We start from the raw sequence: 25,430 nt of genomic DNA, 5'->3' as shown, positions 1-25,430 counted from the left end.
ATAAAATAATAAAATAAAAATAAAATAAAATAAAAAAATAAAAATAAAATGAAAAATAAAGTAAAGTGAAGTGAAGCGAAGCGAAGCGAAGCGAAGCAAAGCAAAGCAAAGCAAAGCAAAGCAAAGCAAAGCAAAGCAAAGTAAAATAAAATAAAACAAATAAAGGTTGACTCAGCCTTCCATCCTTCTGAGGTGGGTAAAATGAGGACCCGGATTGTAGGGGCAATAGCCTAGCTCTGTTAAAAAAAGTGCTATTGCTAACATGTTGTAAGCCGCCCTGAGTCTAAGGAGAAGGGCGGCATAAAAATCAAAATAAATTTAAAAAAAATAAAAAATAAAAACATAAATAAAATAAAATAAAAAATAAAATAAAATAAAATAAAATAAAATAAAATAAAATAAAATAAAATAAAATAAAATAAAATAAAATAAAATAAACCCACAAAACAACGCAGCAGCCTCCGCCCCCTACGGGGTTCCTTCTGCGCCCTGCCCGATCCGAGTGTCTGGAACCGGTTTCGTTGGTTTAGCCATTCACTTCCCCGCCCCTCCCGCCCAGCATTTAGCTAGACGCCTCCGCTCCAAAAAAAGAGCCCAGAGCGCAGAGAGAGGAAGGAGGGCGCGCCGACGGTTCCCCGGTCGCCCGGCTTTTCTCGTCTTCTCCCCCCTTCCACCTTGGCCGGCCTTGGCTGACCCCCCCAGCCCCTGTCCGGCCGAGCCCTGTTCCGCGCGCCACATCGTCTTTCTCTCTCTCCCTGCTTTGCTTTCAGCGCCGAAGCCGAGGAGGAAGCCCAGCCATCGGTGCGCCATGGCGCAGTTTGGTCCTCCCGGGTGGCTCTTCGCCGCGGCCTTGCTGAGCGCGACCCTCTGCTTCTCTCATGCAGGTGAGTCGGGAAAGCACGTGAGCCAGGTAGGCTGAGTTACAGCGGGGTTGTGTGAACCCCCGACCCGCCGAAGCTGAGTCAGGGACTGAACTTTGCAAGTTTCCAACTTTGCAAAACTTTTAAAGCCTGGCGCACTTCAACTCAGGGGGGGATCTCCAAACCTCGGCAACTTTTCACTTCAAGTCTCTGATGGACGTTTTTTTTATTAATTGAATTAAATAATGAAATAATTAAGCTAGCTAATTGGTCGAAACATTTAAATATGTGAAAAGGTTCAATAAGGTTCAGGCGGGAAGTGTTTTTTAATAGGAAAGTCACCCCAAGATCAAGGGGGCACAATCGGAGGTGAGTTGGGGGAAAGATCAGAAGCCACGTGAGAAAATATTATTTGACTGAAAGAGTAGTAGAGGCTTGGAACAAACTTCCAGCAGCCGTGGTTGGTAAATCCACAGGGACTGAATTGAAACATGCCCAGGATAAACATAGATCCATCCTAAGATAAAATACAGGAAATAGTATAAGGGCAGACAAGATGGACCAGGAGGTCTTTTTCTGCCGTCAATCTTCTATGTTGTTGTTGTTGTTGTTGTTGTTGTTATTATTTATTATTATTATTAGTAGTAGTAGTAGTTGTAGTATTTCACCCGGGAGAGTAGGAGCAACTCCAGATCTCCCTTCTGGAATCTGGATCTTTTAAGATTTTAACATAATTTCTACGGTTGACCTATCCAGATTCCTAAGAGGTCAGTAAGGGGCGAGTACAAGTGTACTAGAGTGCCTTCCGTCCCCTGTCCTATTGCTCTCCTATATCTCCTATTCCTTTCTTCTATTCCTATATCTCTTCTTCTATTCCTTCATTGATATGTTCTATTACTATACCTTCTTTTCTATTATTTCTTAGATATATTTTACTATGAGTATCTCCTCTATAACCTTCATCATGTATTTTACTATGTGTATATTGATATATACCCACTAAAACCCTCATTGTGTATTGGACAAAATAAATAAATAAATAAATAAAATAAAGATCCCAAACCTACCAACGCTCTTCTTCTTCCCAACACCACTTTCGCTTTCGTCCAGCATCCCTGCAACTCCGCGTTTGCACAATCCTAATTGACCTTTGTTACAGACGGGGCGGGTTGAGTGTGCAGAAGGGCAAGAACGCCCTATAAAAACCCGACAGATAACCCCGGTCAGGTTTACAATGAAGGGGGTAATGGGTGGTTGGGGGGAGCAAATAGTGTGTGTGGCTGCAATGTAAAAAAAAAAAACATTTATTGCTGGGTTGTATTTTTAATGTATATTTTTATTTATTTATTTATTTTGTCCAATTCATAATGAAGGTTAATGAGATTAACCCTGTAGAATATATATCAAAGAAAGGAAAGAAAAAAAGAAAGAAAGAAAGAAAGGATAGGAGTGAAGATATAAGAATGAAATACAATACATCAATGGAAGATATAGGAAGAGGTATATGAGTGAAAGAAAATAAATATGAGATATTTGAGGGGTCTGTAATATGGTAAATGATTTAGCTTTACTAGATAAATGGTCAAAGCAATGGAAACTGCAGTTTAATGTTTCCAAATGTAAAATAATGCACTTGGGGAAAAGGAATCCTCAATCTGAGTATTGCATTGGCAGTTCTGTGTTAGCAAAAACTTCAGAAGAGAAGGATTTAGGGGTAGTGATTTCTGACAGTCTCAAAATGGGTGAGCAGTGTGGTCGGGCAGTAGGAAAAGCAAATAGGATGCTTGGCTGCATAGCTAGAGGTATAACAAGCAGGAAGAGGGAGATTGTGATCCCTTTATATAGAGCGCTGGTGAGACCCCATTTGGAATACTGTATTCAGTTCTGGAGACCTCACCTACAAAAAGATATTGACAAAATTGAACGGGTCCAAAGATGGGCTACAAGAATGGTGGAAGGTCTTAAGCATAAAACGTATCAGGAAAGACTTCATGAACTCAATCTGTATAGTCTGGAGGACAGAAGGAAAAGGGGGGACATGATCGAAACATTTAAATATGTTAAAGGGTTAAATAAGGTTCAGGAGGGAAGTGTTTTTAATAGGAAGGTGAACACAAGAACAAGGGGACACAATCTGAAGTTAGTTGGGAGAAAGATCAAAAGCAATGTGAGAAAATATTATTTCACTGAAAGAGTAGTAGATCCTTGGAACAAACTTCCAGCAGACGTGGTTGGTAAATCCACAGTAACTGAATTTAAACATGCCTGGGATAAACATATAGCCATCCTAAGATAAAACACAGGAAATAGTATAAGGGCAGACTAGATGGACCATGAGGTCTTTTTCTGCCGTCAGTCTTCTATGTTTCTATGTTTCTAAAGAAAGAAAGAAAGAAAGAAAGAAAGAAAGAAAGAAAGAAAGAAAGAAAGAAAGAAAGAAAGAAAGGGTAGGAGTGAAGATATAAGAATGAAATACAATACATCAATGGAGGATAGAGGAAGAGGTTTCTGAGTGAAAGAAAATAAATATGAGATATAGGAGAGAAAATTGGACGGGATGGAAGGCACCCTGCTCACCTCTACTCCCTCTGTGTTTGTGTGTGTGTGTGTGTGAGTGAGTGTGTGTGTGAGAGAGAGACACAGAGAGAGACAGACAGATGTTTCTTGCAGGGAAACCGCTGGCTTTAGCTGGAAGAGGTTGAGGCAGGTCACGAGCAGTGTTCCTTCTAATTTTTTTTTGGGGTGGGGAGAAAAGTATAGTGTCTGAGTGGCAGTCGCTTCGGGACTGGGCAGCACAGAAATAATAAATAAATAAATAAACAAACAAACAAACAAAAAACCCACCCTGTTTTGTCTCAGAGAATTTCAAAATAAAATACTGTCCTGTGTGTCTATAACAGTGAGCTCATAATAGGGCAACTCTATCAATATCAAAATGCCACTGAAATAGTTGAGCTAGTTTCAAACTAGATTTTGATTTTCTTTCTCTCTTCCTTACTCCCATTCTTTTTCTTTCTCTTTTCCTTCCTCTCTTTTTTCTATCTGCTTCTCTCTCTTCCTCTCTCTCTCCTTCCCTCTCACTCTTTCCCTCTCGGCTTCTGGGCAGGTTTGGAAAACTCCGAGTTGATGATGATTTTTAAGTGAGCGATTGCTCACTGCTCAGCTTAGAGGGAACTATGGTCACGAGAAACCAACTGTTGTCCCCGGAAATGTGTAATCATAGTCCCTTTTTTTTTTTTTTTTTAGTGAACCGCAGTTGAATGTTGACATTTTGGAGAGGAGTTGTTTTGCATGACTTGGAGGGGGGTTTTTTTGGGGGGGGGAGCAGCTGGTTTGGCTTTTTTTTCCCCCTCCCTGTTTCAAACAGCACAAGATTAAAACTGAAGGTGGAAAACAAAGACCTCGGTTTTGGCACAACATTAAAAAACCTGGCTATGACATGTTTGTGAAAAGGGTTATCATCTTTTTGTCTGTCTATCACCTATCTATGTTTCTCCCACCTTCTCTCCCTCCTACCGATCATCTATATAGCTCTATTATCTGTCTGTCTGTCTCTGTCTGTCTATCTAATCCATCCATCCCTCTCTCTCTATCATCTATCTCTCTATCTAACCCATCCATCCACCAATCCATCCATCTCTCTCCCTCTCATCTATCTATCATCTGTCTGTCTATCTAATCCATCCATCTATCCATCATCTATCTATCATCTAATCTATCTCTATCTCTCTATCTCTCTATCTATCTATCTATCCATCTACCTGCCTATTAATCTATCATACATCTATAATCAATCTATAAATCAATCAATCAATCAATCTATCTATCTATCTATCTCTATATTATCTATCTATCTATCTATCTATCTATCTATCTATCTATCTATCTATCTACCTGCCTATTAATCTATCATACATCTATAATCAATCTATCAATCAATCAATCAATCAATCTATCTATCTATCTATCTATCTATCTCTATATTATCTATCTATCTATCTATCTATCTATCTATCTGCCTATTAATCTATCATACATCTATAATCAATCTATCAATCTATCTATCTATCTATCTACCTATCTATCTATCTCTATATTATCTATCTATCTATCTATCTATCTATCTATCTATCTATCTATCTATCTATCTATCTATCTATCATCTATCTACCTGCCTATTTATCATCTATCTATCTATCTATCTATCTATCTATCTATCTATCTATCTATCTCTATATTATCTATCTATCTATCTATCTATCTATCTATCTATCTATCTATCTATCTATCTATCTATCTATCTATCATCTATCTACCTGCCTATTTATCATCTATCTATCTATCTATCTATCTATCTATCTATCTATCTATCTATCTATCATCTATCTATCTATCTATCTATCTATCTATCTATCTATCTATCATCTATCTACCTACCTACCTATTAATCTATCATCCATCTATAATCTATCTATCTATCTATCTATCTATCTATCTATCTATCTATCTATCTATCTATCTATCTACTACCCATCCATCCATCCATTATCTGTCTCTGTCAGTCTCTCTGTCAGACAGAAGCCATCAAGACTTTGGCCTGCCACAAGTAGAATAGTACTGTGGGAGGGGTGGTTGCATGAGATGAAAAATACTAGCCACAACGCATTCTTTCCAGAGATGCAAGGTCATCTTTTGTTCAGCACCAGCCAGAAGTACAGGGGAGGATTGTGGATGTTGAGAAAACCGTGTGATTTACTTCTGGGTGTAGGGACAAGGGATGAACCTTATCCTAGGCTGAGAACTGTAAGAAAAGTTAGTACCAGATTGACTACAGTTTGTAACCAACATGACTGTTGATAAAGTTGGAACTTGGAAGAAGGCCAAGGTCTGGACTATGATTTATTTCTCAGATGTTATTTGGAACACTGACACTATCTCTCTTTCTTTCTCTCTCCCTCCCTCACTCTCTTTTCCCCCCTCCCTCCCTCCCCCCTCTCTCATTAGTATCATGTAATTTGCTTTTTGCCCATCTTGCTATAGAATAATGGCATTGGAAGGGGTCTTGCAGGTTTTCTAGTCCAACCCCCTGCTGAAACCAGAAACCCCAGAGCATTTCAAACAAATGATTATTGAATCTCTTCTTTAAAACCTCCAGTTATGGAGCCCCCCACAACTTCTAGAGGCAACTCATCACCTCGAGGTTCAACTACTGTAATGCTCTCTACATGGGGCTACCTCTGAAAAGTGTTCGGAAACTTCAGATCGTGCAGAATGCAGCTGCGAGAGCAGTCATGGGCTTCCCCAGGTATGCCCATGTTACTCCAACACTCCGCAGTCTGCATTGGTTGCCGATCAGTTTCCGGTCACAATTCAAAGTGTTGGTTATGACCTTTAAAGCCCTTCATGGCACTGGACCAGAATATCTCCGAGACCGCCTGCTGCCACACGAATCCCAGCGACCGATTAGGTCCCACAGAGTGGGCCTTCTCCAGGTCCCATCAACTAAACAATGTCGGTTGGCGGGCCCCAGGGGAAGAGCCTTCTCTGTGGTGGCCCCGACTCTCTGGAACCAACTCCCCCCAAGAGATTAGAACTGCCCCTACTCTCCTTGCCTTTCGTAAGCTCCTTAAAACCCACCTTTGTCGTCAGGCATGGGGGAACTGAGACATCTCCCCCGGGGCATATACAATTTATGCATGGTATGTTTGTGTGTATGTTTGCTTAGTAAATGGGGTTTTTTAAATATTTTAAACTATAATTTAGATTTGTCATGAATTGTTGTATTTTGTTGTGAGCCGCCCCGAGTCTGCGGAGAGGGACGGCATACAAATCTAAATAATAAATAAATAAATAAACTTGTTCCACTGATTAATGGGTCTGATTGTCAGGAGAGCTCTTGTCAGTTCTAAGTTGCTTCTCTCCTTGATTAGTTTCCACCCATTGCTTCTTGTCCTGCCTTCAAATGCTTTGGAGAATAGCTTGACTCCCTCTTCTTTGTGGCAAACCCTGAGATAGAGGAACACTGGTCCTTCTTTTCATCAAACTAGATATACACTACCCAGTTCCTGCAACCGTTCTTCATACGTTTTAGCCTCCAGTCCCCTAATCATCTTTGTGGCTCTTCTCTGCACTCTTTCTAGAGTCTCAACATCTTTTTTTTATATAGTGACGACTACGATGTATTGCAATATTCCAAGTGTGGCCTTACCAAGTCATTATAAAGTGGTATTAACACTTCACATTATCCTCCAAGCTTCAAAGCAATTCTGGGTATATTACAAGACTAAAAGCAGTAAAACCATAAACGTTTCGGAAAGCAGTAAATTAGTGATTTATTAATTTTAAAAGCTGAAGCCGTACAAATAAATTAGTGATTTATTAATTTTAAAAGCTGATAAAGGGTGTTTTCCACCTTCATGGGTCATTGCCTAGTCATGGTGAAGTTGTTTGTACAATTCAAAGGCGTCCTAGCCACCCAAGACTGACAGGTGACAGTGGAGATTGACAAAACGTGTCCATTAGAGTAGAAAATGGCAGCCCAGTTCCATTATCCTTGATAAGAAAACCCCACGGACCATACCAGGAGGCTTAAAAAAATATTTGCTGTTTTGCTTGACCTTGAATTTGGGTTCATTTGGATTAAAGGGGCAGATCTTAAGATTATTATTATTATTTATTTTATTATTTATTGGATTTGTATGCCGCCCCTCTCTGCAGACTCGGGGCGGCTAACAACAATGACAAAAAACAACATGTAACAATCCAATTTAATAAAACAACTAAAAACCCCTATTATAAAACCAAACATACACACAAACATACCATGCATAACTTGTAATGGCCTAGGGGGAAGAGCTATCTCAACTCCCCCATGCCTGGTGGTATAAATAAGTCTTGAGTCATTTACGAAAGACAGGGAGGGTGGGGGCAGTTCTAATCTCTGGGGGGAGTTGGTTCCAGAGGGCCGGGGCCGCCACAGAGAAGGCTTCCCCTGGGGCCCGCCAGACGACATTGTTTAGTCGACGGGACCCGGAGAAGGCCAACTCTGTGGGACCTTATCGGTCGCTGGGATTTGTGCGGTAGCAGGCGGTTCCGGAGGTAATCTGGTCCATTGCCATGTAGAATAGAATAGAATAGAATTCTTTATTGGCCCAGTGTGATTGGACACACAAGGAATTTGTCTTTGGTGTATAGGCTCTCTGTACATAAAGAAAAAATAAAATATAAAATGAGGCTGTTATTAAGTAAACAGTCCTGAATTATCTCCAGCGAAACACCCCAGATTTCAATTTCGTCTGCAACTTTTCCTGGGTTGCGCCGAGCGTCGAGGCAAGATTAAAAACCATGAATTCTTGAATTCTATTAGCTTGCCGTTTGGCTAGATTGATATCGCCTCCTTTGGTTAGCAGGATCTGCAGCAGGAGTCAACATTTGCAAGCTCAGAGCTGCCGTTTCGTAAATTTTGAGCCTTCTGTCCTTTTTCCCCCCACACACACACAATAACCTGGGAAGTTGGTTGGGTTAAGAGAGTGTGATTCACCCAGAGTCACCCCCAAAGCTTCGAAAAGGGAAGATAAGGGAAGTCAGGGTCTCACAAACCTTCCAAGCCATCCTGGTGCACCACTCAAAATAGAACTGCCCAAGACAGTGATGGCGAACTTTTTCGCGTGGCAAAAAGTTCACCATCACTGCCTTGGGCAGTTCTATTTTGAGAATAGGAATAGAATAGAATAGAAATAGTATAGAATAGAATAGAATACCGTGTTTCCCCGAAAATAAGACACTGTCATGGCACCGGACCAGATTATCTCAGGGATCGCCTTCTGCCGCACGAATCCCAGCGACCAGTTAGGTCCCACAGAGTGGGTCTTCTCCGGGTCCCGTCAACCAAACAATGTCGTTTGGCGAGACCCAGGGGAAGAGCCTTCTCTGTGGCGGCCCCGGCCCTCTGGAACCAACTCCCCCCAGAGATTAGAATTGCCCCCTCCCTCCTTGCCTTTCGTAAGCTGCTTAAAACCCACCTCTGCCGCCAGGCATGGGGGAACTGAGATACACTTTCCCCCTAGGCCTTTAAAATTTTGTGCATGGTATGTCTGTATGTAGGATTGGTTTTTATATAATGGGTTTTAACTGTTTTTAGTATTGGATTACAGTAGTCCCTCACCTATCGCTGGTGTTACGTTCCAGACCTGGCCGCGATAGGTGAAATCCGCGATGGGGAATTTATCGACTGATAGTACTTATTTAAGTATTTATATTGTAATTGTTTGGTAAGTTTTCATTGTTTTAAGTGTTTATAAACCCTTCCAACACAGTATTTATTTTAGATACAGTATTTAAATACAGTATTTACAATTTTAGATTTTTTTTTTTTTTTTAAACCTGCCGATCGAGTTCGGCGGGCTGTTTAAATCTGCTGATCGGCTGCCTCAGAAACCCGCAATGAAGTGAAGCCACAGTAGGTGAAGCGCGGTATAGCGAGAGACTACTGTATACTGTTTTGTTATTGTTGTTAGCCGGCTCGAGTCTGTGGAGAGGGGCGGCATACAAATCCAATAAATAAATAAATAATTGTTGCTCCAAAAGTTGTGCTATGTCTTATTTTCAGGGTGTGCCTTATATTTCTCAAATAAGACAAATTCACAGGCAGAAAAGTTGACACCCCCAAAGAAAGTGCACCGTATGGTACACTGATTATAGTACGGTACCTGTCAGTATGGCACCCACACACACAAACGACGGCACTTATATGGTACAACAGTATACTCCCGCTATTGCAGCTTCTGGCCAGCAGAGGCACTACAGTCTACGCACTGTAGTGGAGACTGTAATGGCGGTGAGACAGCAGCAGACTGTGTCTGCTGTACTGGACGGTACAAAGCGATGGAAGGGGCCAGCAGGGGGCGCCACATTATTACGGTACCGCTATGAACAGCTTTGAATTGTACCGTATGTTTTTCCACCGTACCGTATGTAAACTTGACTACGCCTTATTTTTGGGGGGTGCCTTATATTAGCAAATTCTGCAAAGCCTCTGACATGCCTTACTTTCGGGGTACGTCTTATTTTCGGGGAAACAGGGTAGATGCCGCAACAGTTTTAAATGCAAAGGACGTGTCATAAGTTCCGTAGGGGAATTTAATCCTCTCTTTCCAACTTTATAATCCAGGGTTCGCCACCGTCCGTAGGACTAAGCAGGAGGGCCCTATCTTTGAGGGCCACAATGTGACTCTGGAATGCCTGGTCAGTGGTGAGGATAATATATCGGACTTCACCTTCCAAAGATATAGCAAGGTAGGTTAATCAAGGAATTTGCTTTGACTGCTTGCCTCTGTTAATAGAATTAGAATTATTAGAATTAGGAATAGAATTAGGAATAGGAAGAGAAGAAAAAGAAAAGAAAAGAGAGGAAAAGGGGGGGAGAAAAGAAAATAGAATAGATTAGAATAGAATAGAAAATGGAAAAGAATAGAATAGAACAGAACAGAAAATAGAATGGAACATAAGCAAAAAGAAAAGGATAGAATATTGAAAAGAATAGAATGGAAAATAGAATGGAACATAAAAGAAAAGAATAAAACAGAACAGAATAGAATGGAACAGAACAGAATAGAATATGGTACTTTATATTGGTCAAGTGTGATTAGACACACAAGGAATTTATCTCCAATGCAGAAGCTCTCAATGTACATGCAAATCAACAGAGTAATAATAATCATAATACGATACCAGTAAGATTTAAGATTTACCTTAAGATTTTTATTAATATTGATTGTTTCTTCATTGCTTATTTGACCCCTTATGGTTTTTGACAAATGTACAGTATCTTTTCTTTTATGTACACAGAGAGCCCATGCACCAAAGACGAATTCCTTGTGTGTCCAATCATACTTGGCCAATAAAGAATTCTATTCTATTCCATTTAGCTTTAAACCAGGGGTGTCCAACCTTGGTACCTTTAACCCTTGTGGACCTCAACTCCCAGAATTCCCCAGCCACAAACAGTGAACAATGTCGTTTGGCAGGCCCCAGGGGAAGAGCCTTCTCTGTGGCGGCCCCGGCCCTCTGGAACCAACTCCCCCTGGAGATTAGAACTGCCCCCACCCTCCCTGTCTTTCGTAAACTACTCAAGACTCATTTATACCGCCAGGCATGGGGGAGTTGAGATCGCTCTTCCCCCTAGGCCATTACAAGTTATGCATGGTATGTTTGTGTGTATGTTTGGTTTTATAATAGGGGTTTTTAGTTGTTTTTTATTATTGGATTGTACATGTTGTGTTTATTATTGTTGTTAGCCGCCCCGAGTCTGCGGAGAGGGGCGGCATACAAATCCAATAAATAATAATAATAATAATAATAATAATAATAATAATAATAATAATAATTATTATTATTATTATTATTATTATTATTATTATTATTATTATTATTATTATTAATGTTCAACTATCATCATTGCTCTTTCTCCCATCTCCAGTGGCTCCGTTCTTGGATCTCTTTGGATGAATCTCACGACTTGCGCTGCTGGTTTTATGACGTCGCTGTGAGTCACAGCAACGGGCGTCTCCTGCTGACCATCAGCGACATCCATTCTTGGCACGCCGGGCCCTACCGCTGTGCCAGTCTGAACGCCACCGACAACGGCACTGTCTCGGATGTACTGCAATTGCAGATGGAGTGTATGTGGGTGTGGGTGGGTGTTGGATTTCCTGCTCTAGCCACCAGAGGGCAGTCGGTAAACAGGAGATGAGGACTAGGAGATTGCGTTACCCTTTCCTCTTAGAAGACTAGGCTCCTGCAGTTCACACTCCGCGTATCCTTGGGATCTGCAGTGGAGTGTTTAGCTGAAGAAGACCGGGAATGGAAAGAGAGGGATTTGAAATGCCAATAAAAAGCACATTTATTCTCGCAGGCACAGTTGATACTCAACCAGCATAGCTCTATTAACAAGACAGATTTAGAAGAAGATGCAACCGATGAGAAACCATGCTGGTTCTTTACAAAATGATATACAGTGGTACCTCTACTTACAAACTTTTCTACACAAGAACCGGGTGTTCAAGATGTTTTTGGCCTCTTCTCAAGAACCATTTCCCACTTACAAACCTGAGCCTCCGAAACTGTAACTGGAAAAGGCAGGGAGAGGCCTCTGTGGGGCCTCTCTAGGAATCTCCAGGGGGGAAACAGGGCCGGAAAAGGTGGGGAGAAGCCTCTGTGGGGCTTCTCTAGGAATCTCCTGGGAGGAAAGAGCCGGAAAAGGTGGGGAGAAGCCTTTGTGGAGCCTCTCTAGGAATCTCCTGGGAGGAAAGAGCCTGAAAAAGTGGGGAGAAGCCTCTGTGGGGCCTCTCTAGGAATCTCCTGGGAAGAAACAGGGCCGGAAAAGTTGGGGAGGAGCCTCCATGGGGCCTCTCTAGGAATTTCCTGGGAGGCAACAGGGCCTCCACCCTCCCTGTGGTTTCCCCAATCGCATGCATTATTTGCTTTTACATTGATTCCTATGGGGAAAATTGCTTCTTAAAAACTTTTCTATTTAAGAACTTGGTCACGGAACGAATTAAGTTCGTAAGTAGAGGTACCACTGTATGTTGGCGTGTGTGTGTGTGTGTGTGTGTGTGGATAGATGGAAAACCACCCAGCAATGGACACACTGAACCCCACCAGACTGGCCTTTTGAATTAAGAAGGGGTGGGGATGATGGGAAAGGGGCACGGATGATTTTCGATGTCTTCTGCCCTCCCACAGATCTGCACAACGTCTTCATCAGCAATTCCAACTCCTGGTGTGGCACCATAGGAGACTCCATGTCGGTCGTGGAAGGTGAGAACTTGCAACTTCATTGCTCAGCGGCCGGCTCCCAGACGCCGGTGTACGAGTGGATTCGAGAGGTAAGGGCGCAGGAACAGAATGGAACAGAACAACAAGAGTTGGAAGGGACCTTGGAGGTCTTCTAGTCCAACCCTCGGCCTAGGCAGGATATTGTATACCCATGATGTCGAACCTATGCGGCACGCGAGGCATTGCTCTATAAAGCCCTTCATGGCACCGGACCAGAATATCTCCGGGACCGCCTTCTGCCGCACGAATCCCAGCGACCAGTTAGGTCCCACAGAGTCGGCCTTCTCCAAGTCCCGTCGACTAAACAATGGCGGGACCCAGGGGAAGAGCCTTCTCTGTGGTGGCTCCGACTCTCTGGAACCAGCTCCCCCCAGAGATTAGGATTGCCCCCACCCTCCTTGCCTTTCGTAAACTCCTTAAAACCCACCTCTGACGTCAGGCATGGGGGAATTGAAACATCTCCCCCTTGCCCATGTAGTTTCTGTGTATGATTGATTGTGTGCTTGTTTTTTATATATATTGGGGTTGCTTTTATGAATCTTTTAATCTAAAACTGTAATTAGATTGGTAAATATTAGATTTGTCACTATGTACTGTTTTTGCCATTGTTACGAGCCGCCCCAAGTCTGCAGAGAGGGGCAGCATATAAATCTAATCTAATCTAATCTAGGTCAGCTCCAGCATGCATGTATGTGCTAGGCAGCCGATCTTACATAGAAACATAGAAGATTGACGGCAGAAAAAGACCTCCTGGTCCATCTATTCTGCCCTTATACTATTTCCTGTATTTTATCTTAGGATGGATCTATGTTTATCCCAGGCATGTTTACATTCAGTCACTGTGGATTTACCAACCACGTCTGCTGGAAATTTGTTCCAAGCATCTACTCCTCTTTCAGTCAAATAATATTTTCTCACCTGTTGTTTCTGGTCTTTCCCCCAGCTAACCTCAGATTGCGCCCCCTTGTTCTTGTGTTCCAGGGGGCACAATCTGAGGTTAGTTGAGGGAAAGGTCAGAAGCAACATGACCTATAAAGCCCTTCATGGCACCGGACCAGATTATCTCCGGGACCGCCTTCTGCTGCACGAATCCCAGCGACCAGTCAGGTCCCACAGAGTGGGCCTTCTCTGGGTCCCGTCAACTAAACAATGTTGTTTGGCGGGACCCAGGGGAAGAGCCTTCTCTGTGGCGGCCCCGGCCCTTTGGAACTCCCCCCAGAGATTAGAATTGCCCCCACCCTCCTTGCCTTTTGTAAACTCCTTAAAACCCACCTCTGCTGTCAGGCATGGGGGAACTGAAATATTCTTTCCCCCTAGGCCTTTACAATTTACGCATGGTATGTCTGTCTGTATGTATGTTTGGTTTTTATAATAAGTTTTTTTAAAGTTATTTTAGTATTGGATTGGATTGTTTACATGCTGTTTTTATCTTTGTTGTTAGCCGCCCTGAGTCTACGGAGAGGGGCGGCATACAAATCCAATAAATAAATAAATAAATAAAATATTATTTTATTTTAAACAAGTTTGTCATAAGTGGGAGCAAATGGGTGATAGGAATGATGGGAAAAACCTACTAGTATTAGTAGTGCAGGCTTAGTAAATAATTTGACAGTGTTGAGGGAATTATTTGTTTAGCAGAGTGATGGCACTCGTGAAAAAAACTGTTCTTGTGTCTAGTTGTCTTGGTGTGCAGTGCTCTGTAGCGACGTTTTGAGGGTAGGAGTTAAAACAGGGGTTTCACAGCTTCATTATGTGGATCAAAAGATTTCTGTTATTGGTTCTTTTTCCTCTCTCTCCTATAAATAGGGAGCTGACTGGATCCTGCCCTCCGATTCCTTAAATTTCTCCAAGATAACCCAGGAGCAAGCCGGGACCTACACTTGCCAAGCCCATCATCCAACTTTGCCTCAGTTGACCAAGAGCAAATCCATCCGCTTGTTCGTGGAGAGCGTCAAGCGCAGCTTTATTCTGGGTGAGAAGTCCTGAATTTGGACCTCCAATGTGAAGTCTGGACACTTGGTAGCTTCCTGGGTGGGAGAACTTCCAGGAAAAAGAGCCCACCTGGTGTTGGGACATTAAAGATCCAGCATCTTTAACCAGCCACTTCTCCCCACAGCAACAACCCCTGGACCCAACCAAGCGAGACCATTTCTTTTTTTCCTGCTGCCACAACAAACAACATTGCATACGATTAACAACAACAACAGAGTTGGAAGGGACCTTGGAGGTCTTCTAGTCCAACCCCCTGCCTAGGCAGGAAACCCTACACTACTTCAGACAGATGGTTAGCCAACATCTGCATAAAAACTTCCAGTGTTGGAGCATTCACAACTTCTGGAGGCAAGCTGTCAGAAAATTTCTTCTTATTTCCAAGTTGCTTCTCTCCTTGTTTAGTTTCCACCCATTGCTTCTTGTTCTACCCTCAGGTGCTTTGGAGAATAGGTTGACTCCTCCTTCTTTGTGGCAACCCCTGAGATATTGGAAAGCTGCTATCATGTCTCCCCTGGTCCTTTTCATTCAACTAGCCATGCAACCATTCTTCATATGTTTCAGCCTCCAGTCCCCTAATAGTCTTTTCTCTGCACTTTTTCTAGAGTCTCAACATCCTTTTTGCATTGTGGTCGACCAAAACTGAATGCAGTATTCCAAGTGTGGCCTTACCAAGGCCTTATAAAGTGGTATTAACACTTTACGTGATCTGGATTCTATCCCTCTGTTAATGCAGCCTAGAACTGTGTTGGCTTTTTTGGCAGCTGCTACACACGGCTGGCTCCTATTTAAATGGCTGTCCACTAGGACTCCAAGATCCCTCTCACAGTTACTACTGTTGAGCAATGTACCACATATACTGTAGCTGTGCATTTTGTTTTTTCATGCCTAAATGTAGAACCTTATTTTTTTTCCCCATTGAATTTCATTTTGTTAGACACCCCCAAAATCTCTGCTAAAGATATTACCTAGCCTGGTAATGAAACATTTGGAAACTGACCCACAAGCTCGGCAAATGAACCTCCACCCTCAAACCTATTCAAAAGCAACATGAGAAAATATTATTTTACTGAAAGAGTAGTAGATCCTTGGAACAAACTTCCAGCAGACGTGGTAGATAAATCCACAGTAACTGAATTTAAACATGCCTGGGATAAACATAGATCCATCCTAAGATAAAATACAGAAAATAGTATAAGGGCAGACTAGATGGACCATGAGGTCTTTTTCTGCCATCAGACTTCTATGTTTCTATTAGGACACAGATAATCCATGTAACCTGGCACGTCCTTTATGGGTGAAACCTAACAAAAACCACCCTCTGAAACCAGCCCTACCTAAATTTAAAGGCTTGCTGGTGCCACTCCTTTTTTAATAACAGCATAGCTACCATCTCCTTGTGGGTGATCCTGTGGGCATCGCTGACTGGTTTTCTCTGTCCTCTTTTAAATTACAAAACGTTTTATTTATAAACATATATATACTGCTCAAAAATAATAATGGGAGCGCTCAAATAACACATCCTAGATCTGAATGAATGAAATATTCTTGAATGAAATATTATTTTACTGAAAGAGTAGTAGAAGCTTGGAACAAACTTCCAGCAGACGTGGTTGGTAAATCCACAGTAGCTGAATTTAAACATTCCTGGGATAAAGGGAATATATGTATGTATGTATGTATGTATGTATGTATGGATGGATGTATGGATGTATGGATGTATGTATTTTTTTATCTATCTATCTATCTATCTATCTATCTATCTATCTATCTATCTATCTATCTATCTATCTATCTATCTATTTATTGGATTTGTATGCCCCCCCTCCGAAGATAAAATACAGGAAATAGTATAAGGGCAGACTGGATGGACCATGAGGTCTTTTTCTGCCGTCAATCTTCTATGTTTCTCATTGAGTATTTCATTCACACAACTATTTCCATTTGCACAACAGCATGTGAAATTGTCAATCAGAGTTGCTTCCTAAGTGGACAGTTTGATTTCACAGAAGTTTGATTTATATGGAGTTATATTCTGTTGTTTAAGTGTTCCCTTTATTTTTTTGAGCAGTGTACATAACGCACGAAACAAAAGACATTTAAAAACATTGGACGTTTGTGTAGCAAATCTGCATTACATTTCTTATTGTGCTCACAACCTATTACACAACTATTTTTTAGCATATTTTAATTATAAACAAATCATATACATTGATCTTACTTCAGTGTCTAATCCTATATGTTTTTCCTTAACCCATTTGTCACCAAGAAATATCTTTTAAAAAAACTTTTTATTCCAGTTAATAATAATATTACTATGTATACATTTATTACTTTTTCCTTTTCTCCAGCCAGCCGTAGAACTTGCTCCAACGTTCATAATATTCCAAATCTTCCTTATTTTTTAATTCCAATGTTAATTTATCCATCTCCGCACATTCTACTATTTTTTTTAATTATATCTTCCTCTGTTGGTACATTTTCCTTTTCTTTGGGGGCGGGGTAATTTTTTAAAATTTTTCCTCCATATAAACTTTTTTCCATACATTTCAAAATAGTCGGCTTACAATAAAAACAGTATTTAGTTAGTAAATCATGGACAACTGTCCCCCCAAAATTTTAATAGTTCCAAATTAAATTATTTTCGGTATCCATCATCCCCCCCCCAACCTTGACCCCTAATTTTGTCATCCAGATATCCAAATTTTCATCTAATTAAATTCCACATTGATTTCCTTTCACCTTATCACAATAATTACATCTTATTCTTACAAACACAATTAAGCCGTTATATTTACTCCCCCTGTATTCTAGAAACCCTTACTACCACTTCCTAAATAAAAATTAAAAAGCTTATAAGCTAAGGGGGAAAAAAGTATAATAGTAAAAGAAAAACAAACCAAAAAACTATTACTAATACTAATGTTGGTACATTTTCATTTTTCCAATATTGTGCAAATACAGTGATACCTTGTCTTACAAACTTAATTGGTTCCGGGATGAGGTTCTTAAGGTGAAAAGTTTGTAAAACGAAACAATGTTTCCCATAGGAATCAATGGAAAAGCGATTAATGCGTGCAAGCCCAAAATTCACCCCTTTTGCCAGCCGAAGCGCCCGTTTTTGCACTGGTGGGATTCCCCTGAGGCTCCCCTCCATGGGAAACCCCACCTCCGGACTTCTGTGTTTTTGTGATGCTGCAGGGGAATCCCAGCATGGGAATCCCAGCATCGCAAAAACGAGTGCTTCGCTGGCAACGGAAGTCTGGAGGTGGGGTTTCCCATGGAGGGGAGCCTCAGGGGAATCCCAGCAGCGCAAAAACGGGTGCTTCGCTGGCAACGGAAGTCCGGAGGTGGGGTTTCCCATGGAGGGGAGCCTCAGGGTAATCCCAGCAGCGCAAAAACGGGTGCTTCACTGGCAACGGAAGTCCGGAGGTGGGGTTTCCCATGGAGAGGAGCCTCAGGGGAATCCCAGCAGCGCAAAAACGAGTGCTTCGCTGGCAACGGAAGTCCGGAGGTGGGGTTTCCCATGGAAGGGAGCCTCAGGGGAATCCCAGCAGGGCAAAACGGGTGCTTCACTGGCAACGGAAGTCCAGAGGCGAGGCATCCCAGCGGCGCCGGTGGGTTTGTAAGGTGAAAATAGTTTGTAAGAAGAGGCAAAAAAATCTTAAACCCCGGGTTTGTATCTCAAAAAGTTTGTATGATGAGGCATTTGTAAGATGAGGTATCACTGTATTATTCTTGCTGTGGTTCTTAATGTGCAAAATTAAATATATCTGCCTTTTTTCAAATTTTTCATGACTATTCCCAATAGAAAGAACTCCATGGTTTTTCCCCTAAGATTTCTTCTAACGAATTTCTAATTTTCTTTCTCTGCCCTCTGATGGAGGCAGATGGGTGGAGGGCACGGGGGCTGGTTCCTGTTTTTGGTTGTTGACCCTTTGTCTTCTCCAGAGTCCGTGAAGACCCTCAGCACCCCAATGCTGGCCCTGGCAGTGGCCCTACCAGCCATACTGTTGCTGCTGTTGATTTTGGTCTTCGCCTTCCTCATCCCTTATCACCGGGCATCCGTCCTGAAGAAAATGGCTTTGTGAGTGTCCGGTCGGTGTGATTTTGGGGTGGTTTGCGGTGGTCAGGGACTTTCCTGTTGTGACCCCAGGCAGGGATTTGAAATTCTTTTTTGCAGCCAGAATTTGGCCCATCCCACCCAAGGACACCAGCTACCCCGTTTCCCCAAAAATAAATCACCCCCGAAAGTAAGACCTAGGAGAGGTTTTGTAGAATTGCCTAATATAAGGCATCCCCCGAAATTAAGACGCAGGAGAGGTTTCGTTTCACAGCATTCCCAAACAGAACATATATAACACTGCGATATGCGGCTGCGTGTTTGGATGTGTTTTTGCTGCAGAAGGATACAGGATACAATTCACCGAAAAAAAATAAGACATCCCCTGAAAATAAGACGTAGCACATCTTTGGGAGCAAAAATTAATATAAGACGCTGTCTTATTTTTTGGGAAACGGGGGTACTATTCCTGCCAGTGGCGGGCGAATCACAAATAGCGGAATCTAACCGATGCACTGTCACAGGGGATGGAATCGGCCGTGATTATTTTCCCCTTTAAGCAAAGTTCCAAAGTTGATTCTTTGGGTGCAGAGAATACAAGCCCTTCATGGCATCGGACCAGGATATCTCTGGGACCGTCTTCTGCTGCACAAATCCCAGTGACCAGTTAGGTCCCACAGAGTTGGCCTTCTCCGGGTCCCGTCGACTAAACAATGCTGTTTGGCAGGACCCAGGGGAAGAGCCTTCTCTGTGGTGGTCCCGACCCTCTGGAACCAACTCCCCCCAGAGATCAGAGTTGCCCCAACCCTCCTTGTCTTTCATAAGCTCCTTAACACCCACCTCTGTCGTCAGGCATGGGGGAATTGAGATATTCCCTTCCCCCTGGGCTTATAAAATTAATGCATGGTATGTCTGTATGTAGGATTGGTTCTTTAAATTGGGGTTTTTTCAATTACTTTTAATGTTAGATTTGTTTATATTATCTTTTTACTGTTGTTAGCCGCCCCAAGTCTGCAGAGAGGGGCGGCCTACAAATCTAATAAATAAATAAGTCCAGCCCCAACATTGTTTTTGAAAGACGATTTTATAGAATATATAAAATGGGGATGGGGGATGGAATGGAATAAGAAGAATAAAAATATAGAATAGAATATAGACTAGAGTAGAATAGAAAAGAGAATAAAATAGAATAGGAAATAGAATATGGAATATAGAATATAGAACATTTGCTTTGGTCTTCCTACTGCTGATTATAACAGAGACCTGCTGATCTACTTCTGGGAAGTGAGAATGCATAATTGTACATCTTTCACGGCCAAACTTTATGAATGGTGTGTATGCACTGTATATGATTGACTGCTTTTTTATATAAATGGGTTTTATCTCACGGGGTTAGTTTTAGAGATTATATCCGACTTCTTTTTATTGCTTGTATCTTTGTATCGTATCATATTCAATTCAATTTATTAGATTTGTATGCCGCCCCTCTCTGAAGACTCGGGGCGGCTCACAGCAACAATAAAAACAATATTCTAGTGAAAACAAATCTAATATTAAAAAGCACATAAAAACCCTATCATATTTAAAAAGCAAACAACACATGCATATCCAAACATAAATATAAAAAAGCCTGGGGGAAAGGTGTCTCAACTCCCCCATGCCTGGCGGTATAGATGGGTCTTGAGTAATTTACGAAAGACAAGGAGGGTGGGGGCAGTTCTAATCTCCGGGGAGAGTTGATTTGAGGGCCGGGGCCGCCACAGAGAAGGCTCTTCCCCTGGGGCCCGCCAAACGGCATTGCTTAGTTGACGGGACCTGGAGAAGGCCAACTCTGTGGGACCTTATCGGTCGCTGGGATTCATGCGGTAGCAGGCGGTTCCAGAGGTATATTATTGTGTAAGCCTCTCTGAGTCCTTCGGGATTGGGCGGCATAGAATTCGAATGAGTGAATGAATGAATGAATGAATGAATGAATGAATGAATGAATGAATGAATGATTGAGTGAGTGAATGAATGAATGAATGAGTGAATGATTTAGTGAGTGAGTGAGTGAGTGAATGAATGAATGAATGAATGAATGAATGAGTGAATGATGAATGAGTGAATGATGAATGAATGAATGATTTAGTGAGTGAGTGAATGAATGAATGATTGAGTGAGTGAATGAATGAGTGAGTGAGTGAGTGAGTGAATGAATGAATGAATGAGTGAATGATGAATGAATGAATGAATGATTTAGTGAGTGAGTGAGTGAATGAATGAGTGAATGAGTGAATGAATGAATGAATGAAACAAACAAGCATGGAGGAACTGGTAACATTATTTGCTCTGTCTGTTCAGGTATTTGTGCATCAGGGAGAAGAACCGCATAACATTGGTCTTTCCTTTTTAGGGAGGAGTCTGGCCAGCGCACCCCCATTTACAAAGGCAGCCTCGACTCCGTGCCTTCTGTTGTGAGCGTTACCCAGCCTCTGGTGATGTGAACAGATACACTGGTTAGTAAACTTGCACAGCGCCCTCTTATTTCATCCTGGGAAGGTCTCTTCATTCTTGACAAAAGCCTGTGGCGAGATTGTCGGTCATCCAGATGACGGTTGTCCTACTGGCCCAACTGGAGGATTGGCTACGATGTAATATTTTAATATCGGACATACAATCCACTTAGATCAATGGGGGGAAATTTATTTATTTATTTATTTATTTATTAGATTTGTATGCCGCCCCTCTCCGTAGACTCGGGGCGGCTAACAACAATAAAGAAAACAATGTAAACAAATCTAATATTAAAAATAATCTAAAAAACCCCAATTTAAGAAACCAATCATACAAACAAGCATACCATGTATAAATTCTATAAGCCTAGGGGGAAGGGGAAAACAATTTCAATTCCCCCATGCCTGACGACAGAGGTGGGTTTTAAGGAGCTTGCGAAAGGCAAGGAGGGTGGGGGCAACTCTGATATCTGGGGGGAGCTGGTTCCAGAGGGTCGGGGCCGCCACAGAGAAGGCTCTTCTCCTGGGTCCCGCCAAATGACATTGTTTAGTCGCCGGGAGCCGGAGAAGGCCAACTCTGTGGGAACCAACTATAAAATGTGGCACACCAACTATAAAATGACCAGATCCACCTCCTATAAAGAAAATGCAATCAAAATGTTTTATAGGTGGCACATGCCCCCAGCCAGGTTAGCCAAGATGTATGCTAACCTCAAATTGTGGAGAGAAACATGGCTCCTACTTTCATATATGGTGGACCTACCAGTGCACAAGTTAAGGGAATTCGGCACCAACTTCAAAAATGAATAAAAGGAATAATTGACATTAAATTAGAAATGAAACCGGAAATATTTTTGCTTGGTGTCATCGGAAAAAATATGAAAAAAGAACAATATTATTTGACCCAACACTTAATAACAGCAATGAGAATAACCATAGCCCAATTTTGGAAAAAGGAATCAATGCCTAATGAACGAAATTTAATTTTAAAAATGCTAGACTGCACAGAAGCAGACAAACTAAATTTGGAGCTAAAAGAGCAAGAAAACTCAAAATACTACCAGATTTGGAAAGATTTCAATATGTGGATGAATAAAAGAACAAATACCAGTAGTGCTGCGTGATAAAGAAATAAGTTAAACCAAAATTCGTCAAAGACTTAAATATAACCCTTTTTTTCCGGGACCGCCTTCTGCCGCACGAATCCCAGCGACCAGTTAGGTCCCACAGAGTTGGCCTTCTCCGGGTCCCGTCAACTAAACAATGTCGTTTGGCGGGACCCAGGGGAAGAGCCTTCTCTGTGGCGGCCCTGACCCTTTGGAATCAACTCCCCCCAGATATCAGAGTTGCCCCCACCCTCCTAGCCTTTCGTAAGCTCCTTAAAACCCACCTCTGTCGTCAGGCATGGGGGAATTGACATGTTCCTTCCCCCTAGGCTTATAAAATTTGTGTATGGTATGCTAGTGTGTATGATTGGTTTTTAACTTGTGGTGTTCTTAAAATTAATTTAATATTGGATTTGTCTTGTATTGCTGTTGCTGTGAGCCGCCCCGAGTCTGCGGAGAGGGGCGGCATACAAATCTGATTAAACTAAACTAAACTAAACTAAACTTTTCACCTACTATATTTATATAAGTTATAGAGTAAGAAATTAAAACCTAGTATTATAAACTATATACTATAGATAAAACCAATGGTTACAATACCGCAAAAGAATATAAAAGGAGGCTGTCGATGAGTCAGCTATAGGGGGGAAGGGGATGTATATTGTATTTTTGTCTTTCTGAATATAGATTAGATTTATTAGATTTATTGGATTTATATGCCACCCCTCTCCGCAGACTCGGGGCGGCTCACAACAATGGTGAAGAACAGTACATAGTAACAAATCTAATATTTAAAAATCTAGATTACAGTGTTAGATGAAAAAGTCCAAAAAAGAAACCCCAATATATAAAAAACAACACACAATCGAATCATACACAAAAATGAATATGAATTGTTTGTCTGCATTGTCTATATGTAAATTTTTTAAAAAAATTTTTTTTAAAAAAAGTAATATTTATATGTTCTGTAGGGCTCTCTGGTAGAATCCTCCCAAAAATTCACAGGTACAAATTTCAGACACACACACGTTTGAAAATTCAAAACAATGTTTTTTATAATGAAAAGTCACTTAAACCAAGCCCTCTTTTGGTATAGCCAAGAGCACTGGTCTCCAAACAAACTGGTAATTGGTACAAGTCCCTTATCAGTTCTGTGATACTTATCTTGCAGCTGTGAGGCAATTCACAGTCCTTCTTCTGTCACAAAGTGAAACACACTTTGTTCTGGTTTAGTTTCAAAGCGGGGGGAAATCAGCACACAAAAAGTCAAAGTCAGTAAAGCAGTCACGAAACACAACGATCAGATAATCCTCCACAATGGCCAAACCCACAGGCTGCTATTTATAGCAGCCTCACTAATGACCACAGCCCCACCCAACCACAGGTGGCCTCATTTTCTTTGATAATAATCTCTCAGTTGTTGCTGCCTATGCATCGCTGTCCGCATGCGTGGCTGTATCATTAACTCTTGTTCCGAATCCAAGGAGGAGCTAGAGAATTGATCTCCTTAGCTGTCTGCCACACTCTCCTCCTCCCTGTCACTCATGTCTTCTTGGTCAGAGGAGCCTTCATCAGCAGATTCCACCGGGGGCAAAACAGGCCTGCAGCATGTGGATGTCTCCCCCACATCCACAATCCTTGGGGCAGGAGCAGGGCCAGAGCTAACCACAACATTTATATATCTGGAGAATATCAAGCCAGGGACATTGAGTATTCCTTGAAATCAGATTTTTCAAACTTGGCAACTTTTAAGAGGCGTGAACTTCCCGAACTCCACACTGACTGGGGAATTCTGGGAGCTGACGTTCCCGCATCTTAAAGTGGCCAAACTTTTGAAAACCACAGAGTTAAAATATCCTTTGCAACAACTACTAGCTGCGCTAACCATTTTTCCTCCCTCCTTTCTATAGGATGAAATGAACTTTTTCAAGATCCAACTTCTTTTCCTGTATTGATTATGGACTGGTGTCAATACTGTACAGTAATTGGTTGTGTTTGTGTATATTTGGGGAAATAGTTATCTTGACTTTTGGGGGGGACTTGTTTGGAGGAATTGAGGAGGGGGGTAGCAGTGATATTGGGGTTCCTATGGATCTCTACATTAGCTGATCTTTGCCTGCCATTCTGTTACTCTTTCCAGGCTAAAATACTATATATATATTTTTTTCTTGTGGCTCATTTCACCAATATCTTGCCTTGACTTCTTTCATGTTCTTCGGACAGATGCTGTCCTCTTTATATTTTGACTTTTTAATCGAGAATCAATGATTGAAGAATATTGTGTATTTTGTTCGTTCAAAAATAGACAAACTTTGTGTCTTTTCTACAGTAGCGCTTGTTCTCTGGCAGCAAGAACGTTTGTGATAAAGAGAGAATCCTTATTTAAAAACAAAAGAAATCTTGTCCGAAACATGAAGACTCCCGATTATGAAAGACAAATTGACATTCCAGAATTGAGAGAGGATCACACCCTCCAAAATAGGGACTGGGGGAGGCAGATTAACATTGCACCTACCTCATTGTGTTTTGCTTTTCTTATTTGGGGTCTTTTTTGCAGCCCACCTGCTCAATTTCATTCACGCTCCTCCGGTAGCCTTCTTTTTTTCCCCAAGAGCCTGCAGATATATTCTCGCCTTTTCTGCAAAACGCAGGCATTGAAAACAACGGAGGGATTTTTTAAAAAATCGCTTATTATTTTAGGAACCTCGCCAAAGGTCTCCCACTCTTTGGCCTGTGGTTTAATTCAACATCTAAACCAGGGGGCTCTGCTATGCTGGGCTTCACCAGGCAACCACAACAGTCTCCAACCTTGGGAACTTTAAACCTGGTGGACTTCAACTCCCAGCTGGGGAATTCTGGGAGTTGAAGTCCATCTTTGCCGGCTGGGGAATTCTGGGTGTCGTAGTCCATCAGGCTTAAAGTTGTCAAAGTTGGAGACCCGTGATCTAACCTGTTTGAGGGTTAGATGCCCTCCTTTTAAACCAGAGGTTCTCAACCTTTCTAATGACCCCTTAATACTGTTCCTCGTGTTGGGGCAACCCCCAACCATAAGTCTAGCCCCAATTCTCCCCACAGACCTTTAAGC

At 41.8% G+C, this 25,430-nt stretch overlaps 1 protein-coding gene across 1 annotated transcript; it reads left to right on the top strand.

Moving 5' to 3' along the window:
* The first annotated feature begins 565 nt into the window (after positions 1-565).
* LOC139174530 (basal cell adhesion molecule-like) lies at positions 566-24,673 on the top strand. Its single transcript, XM_070764964.1, has 8 exons — positions 566-884; positions 10,030-10,154; positions 11,338-11,539; positions 12,603-12,745; positions 14,502-14,667; positions 18,636-18,771; positions 21,140-21,242; positions 24,256-24,673. Exons 1-7 carry the CDS (start codon positions 809-811, stop codon positions 21,228-21,230), a joined length of 939 nt encoding a protein of 312 aa, XP_070621065.1. The 5' UTR covers positions 566-808; the 3' UTR covers positions 21,231-21,242; positions 24,256-24,673.
* The last annotated feature ends 757 nt before the right edge of the window (positions 24,674-25,430 follow it).

Source organism: Erythrolamprus reginae, chromosome 11 (assembly GCF_031021105.1).
Source record: "Erythrolamprus reginae isolate rEryReg1 chromosome 11, rEryReg1.hap1, whole genome shotgun sequence".
NCBI lineage: Eukaryota > Metazoa > Chordata > Lepidosauria > Squamata > Dipsadidae > Erythrolamprus > Erythrolamprus reginae.
This window is presented reverse-complemented; position numbering and strand designations above follow the sequence as displayed.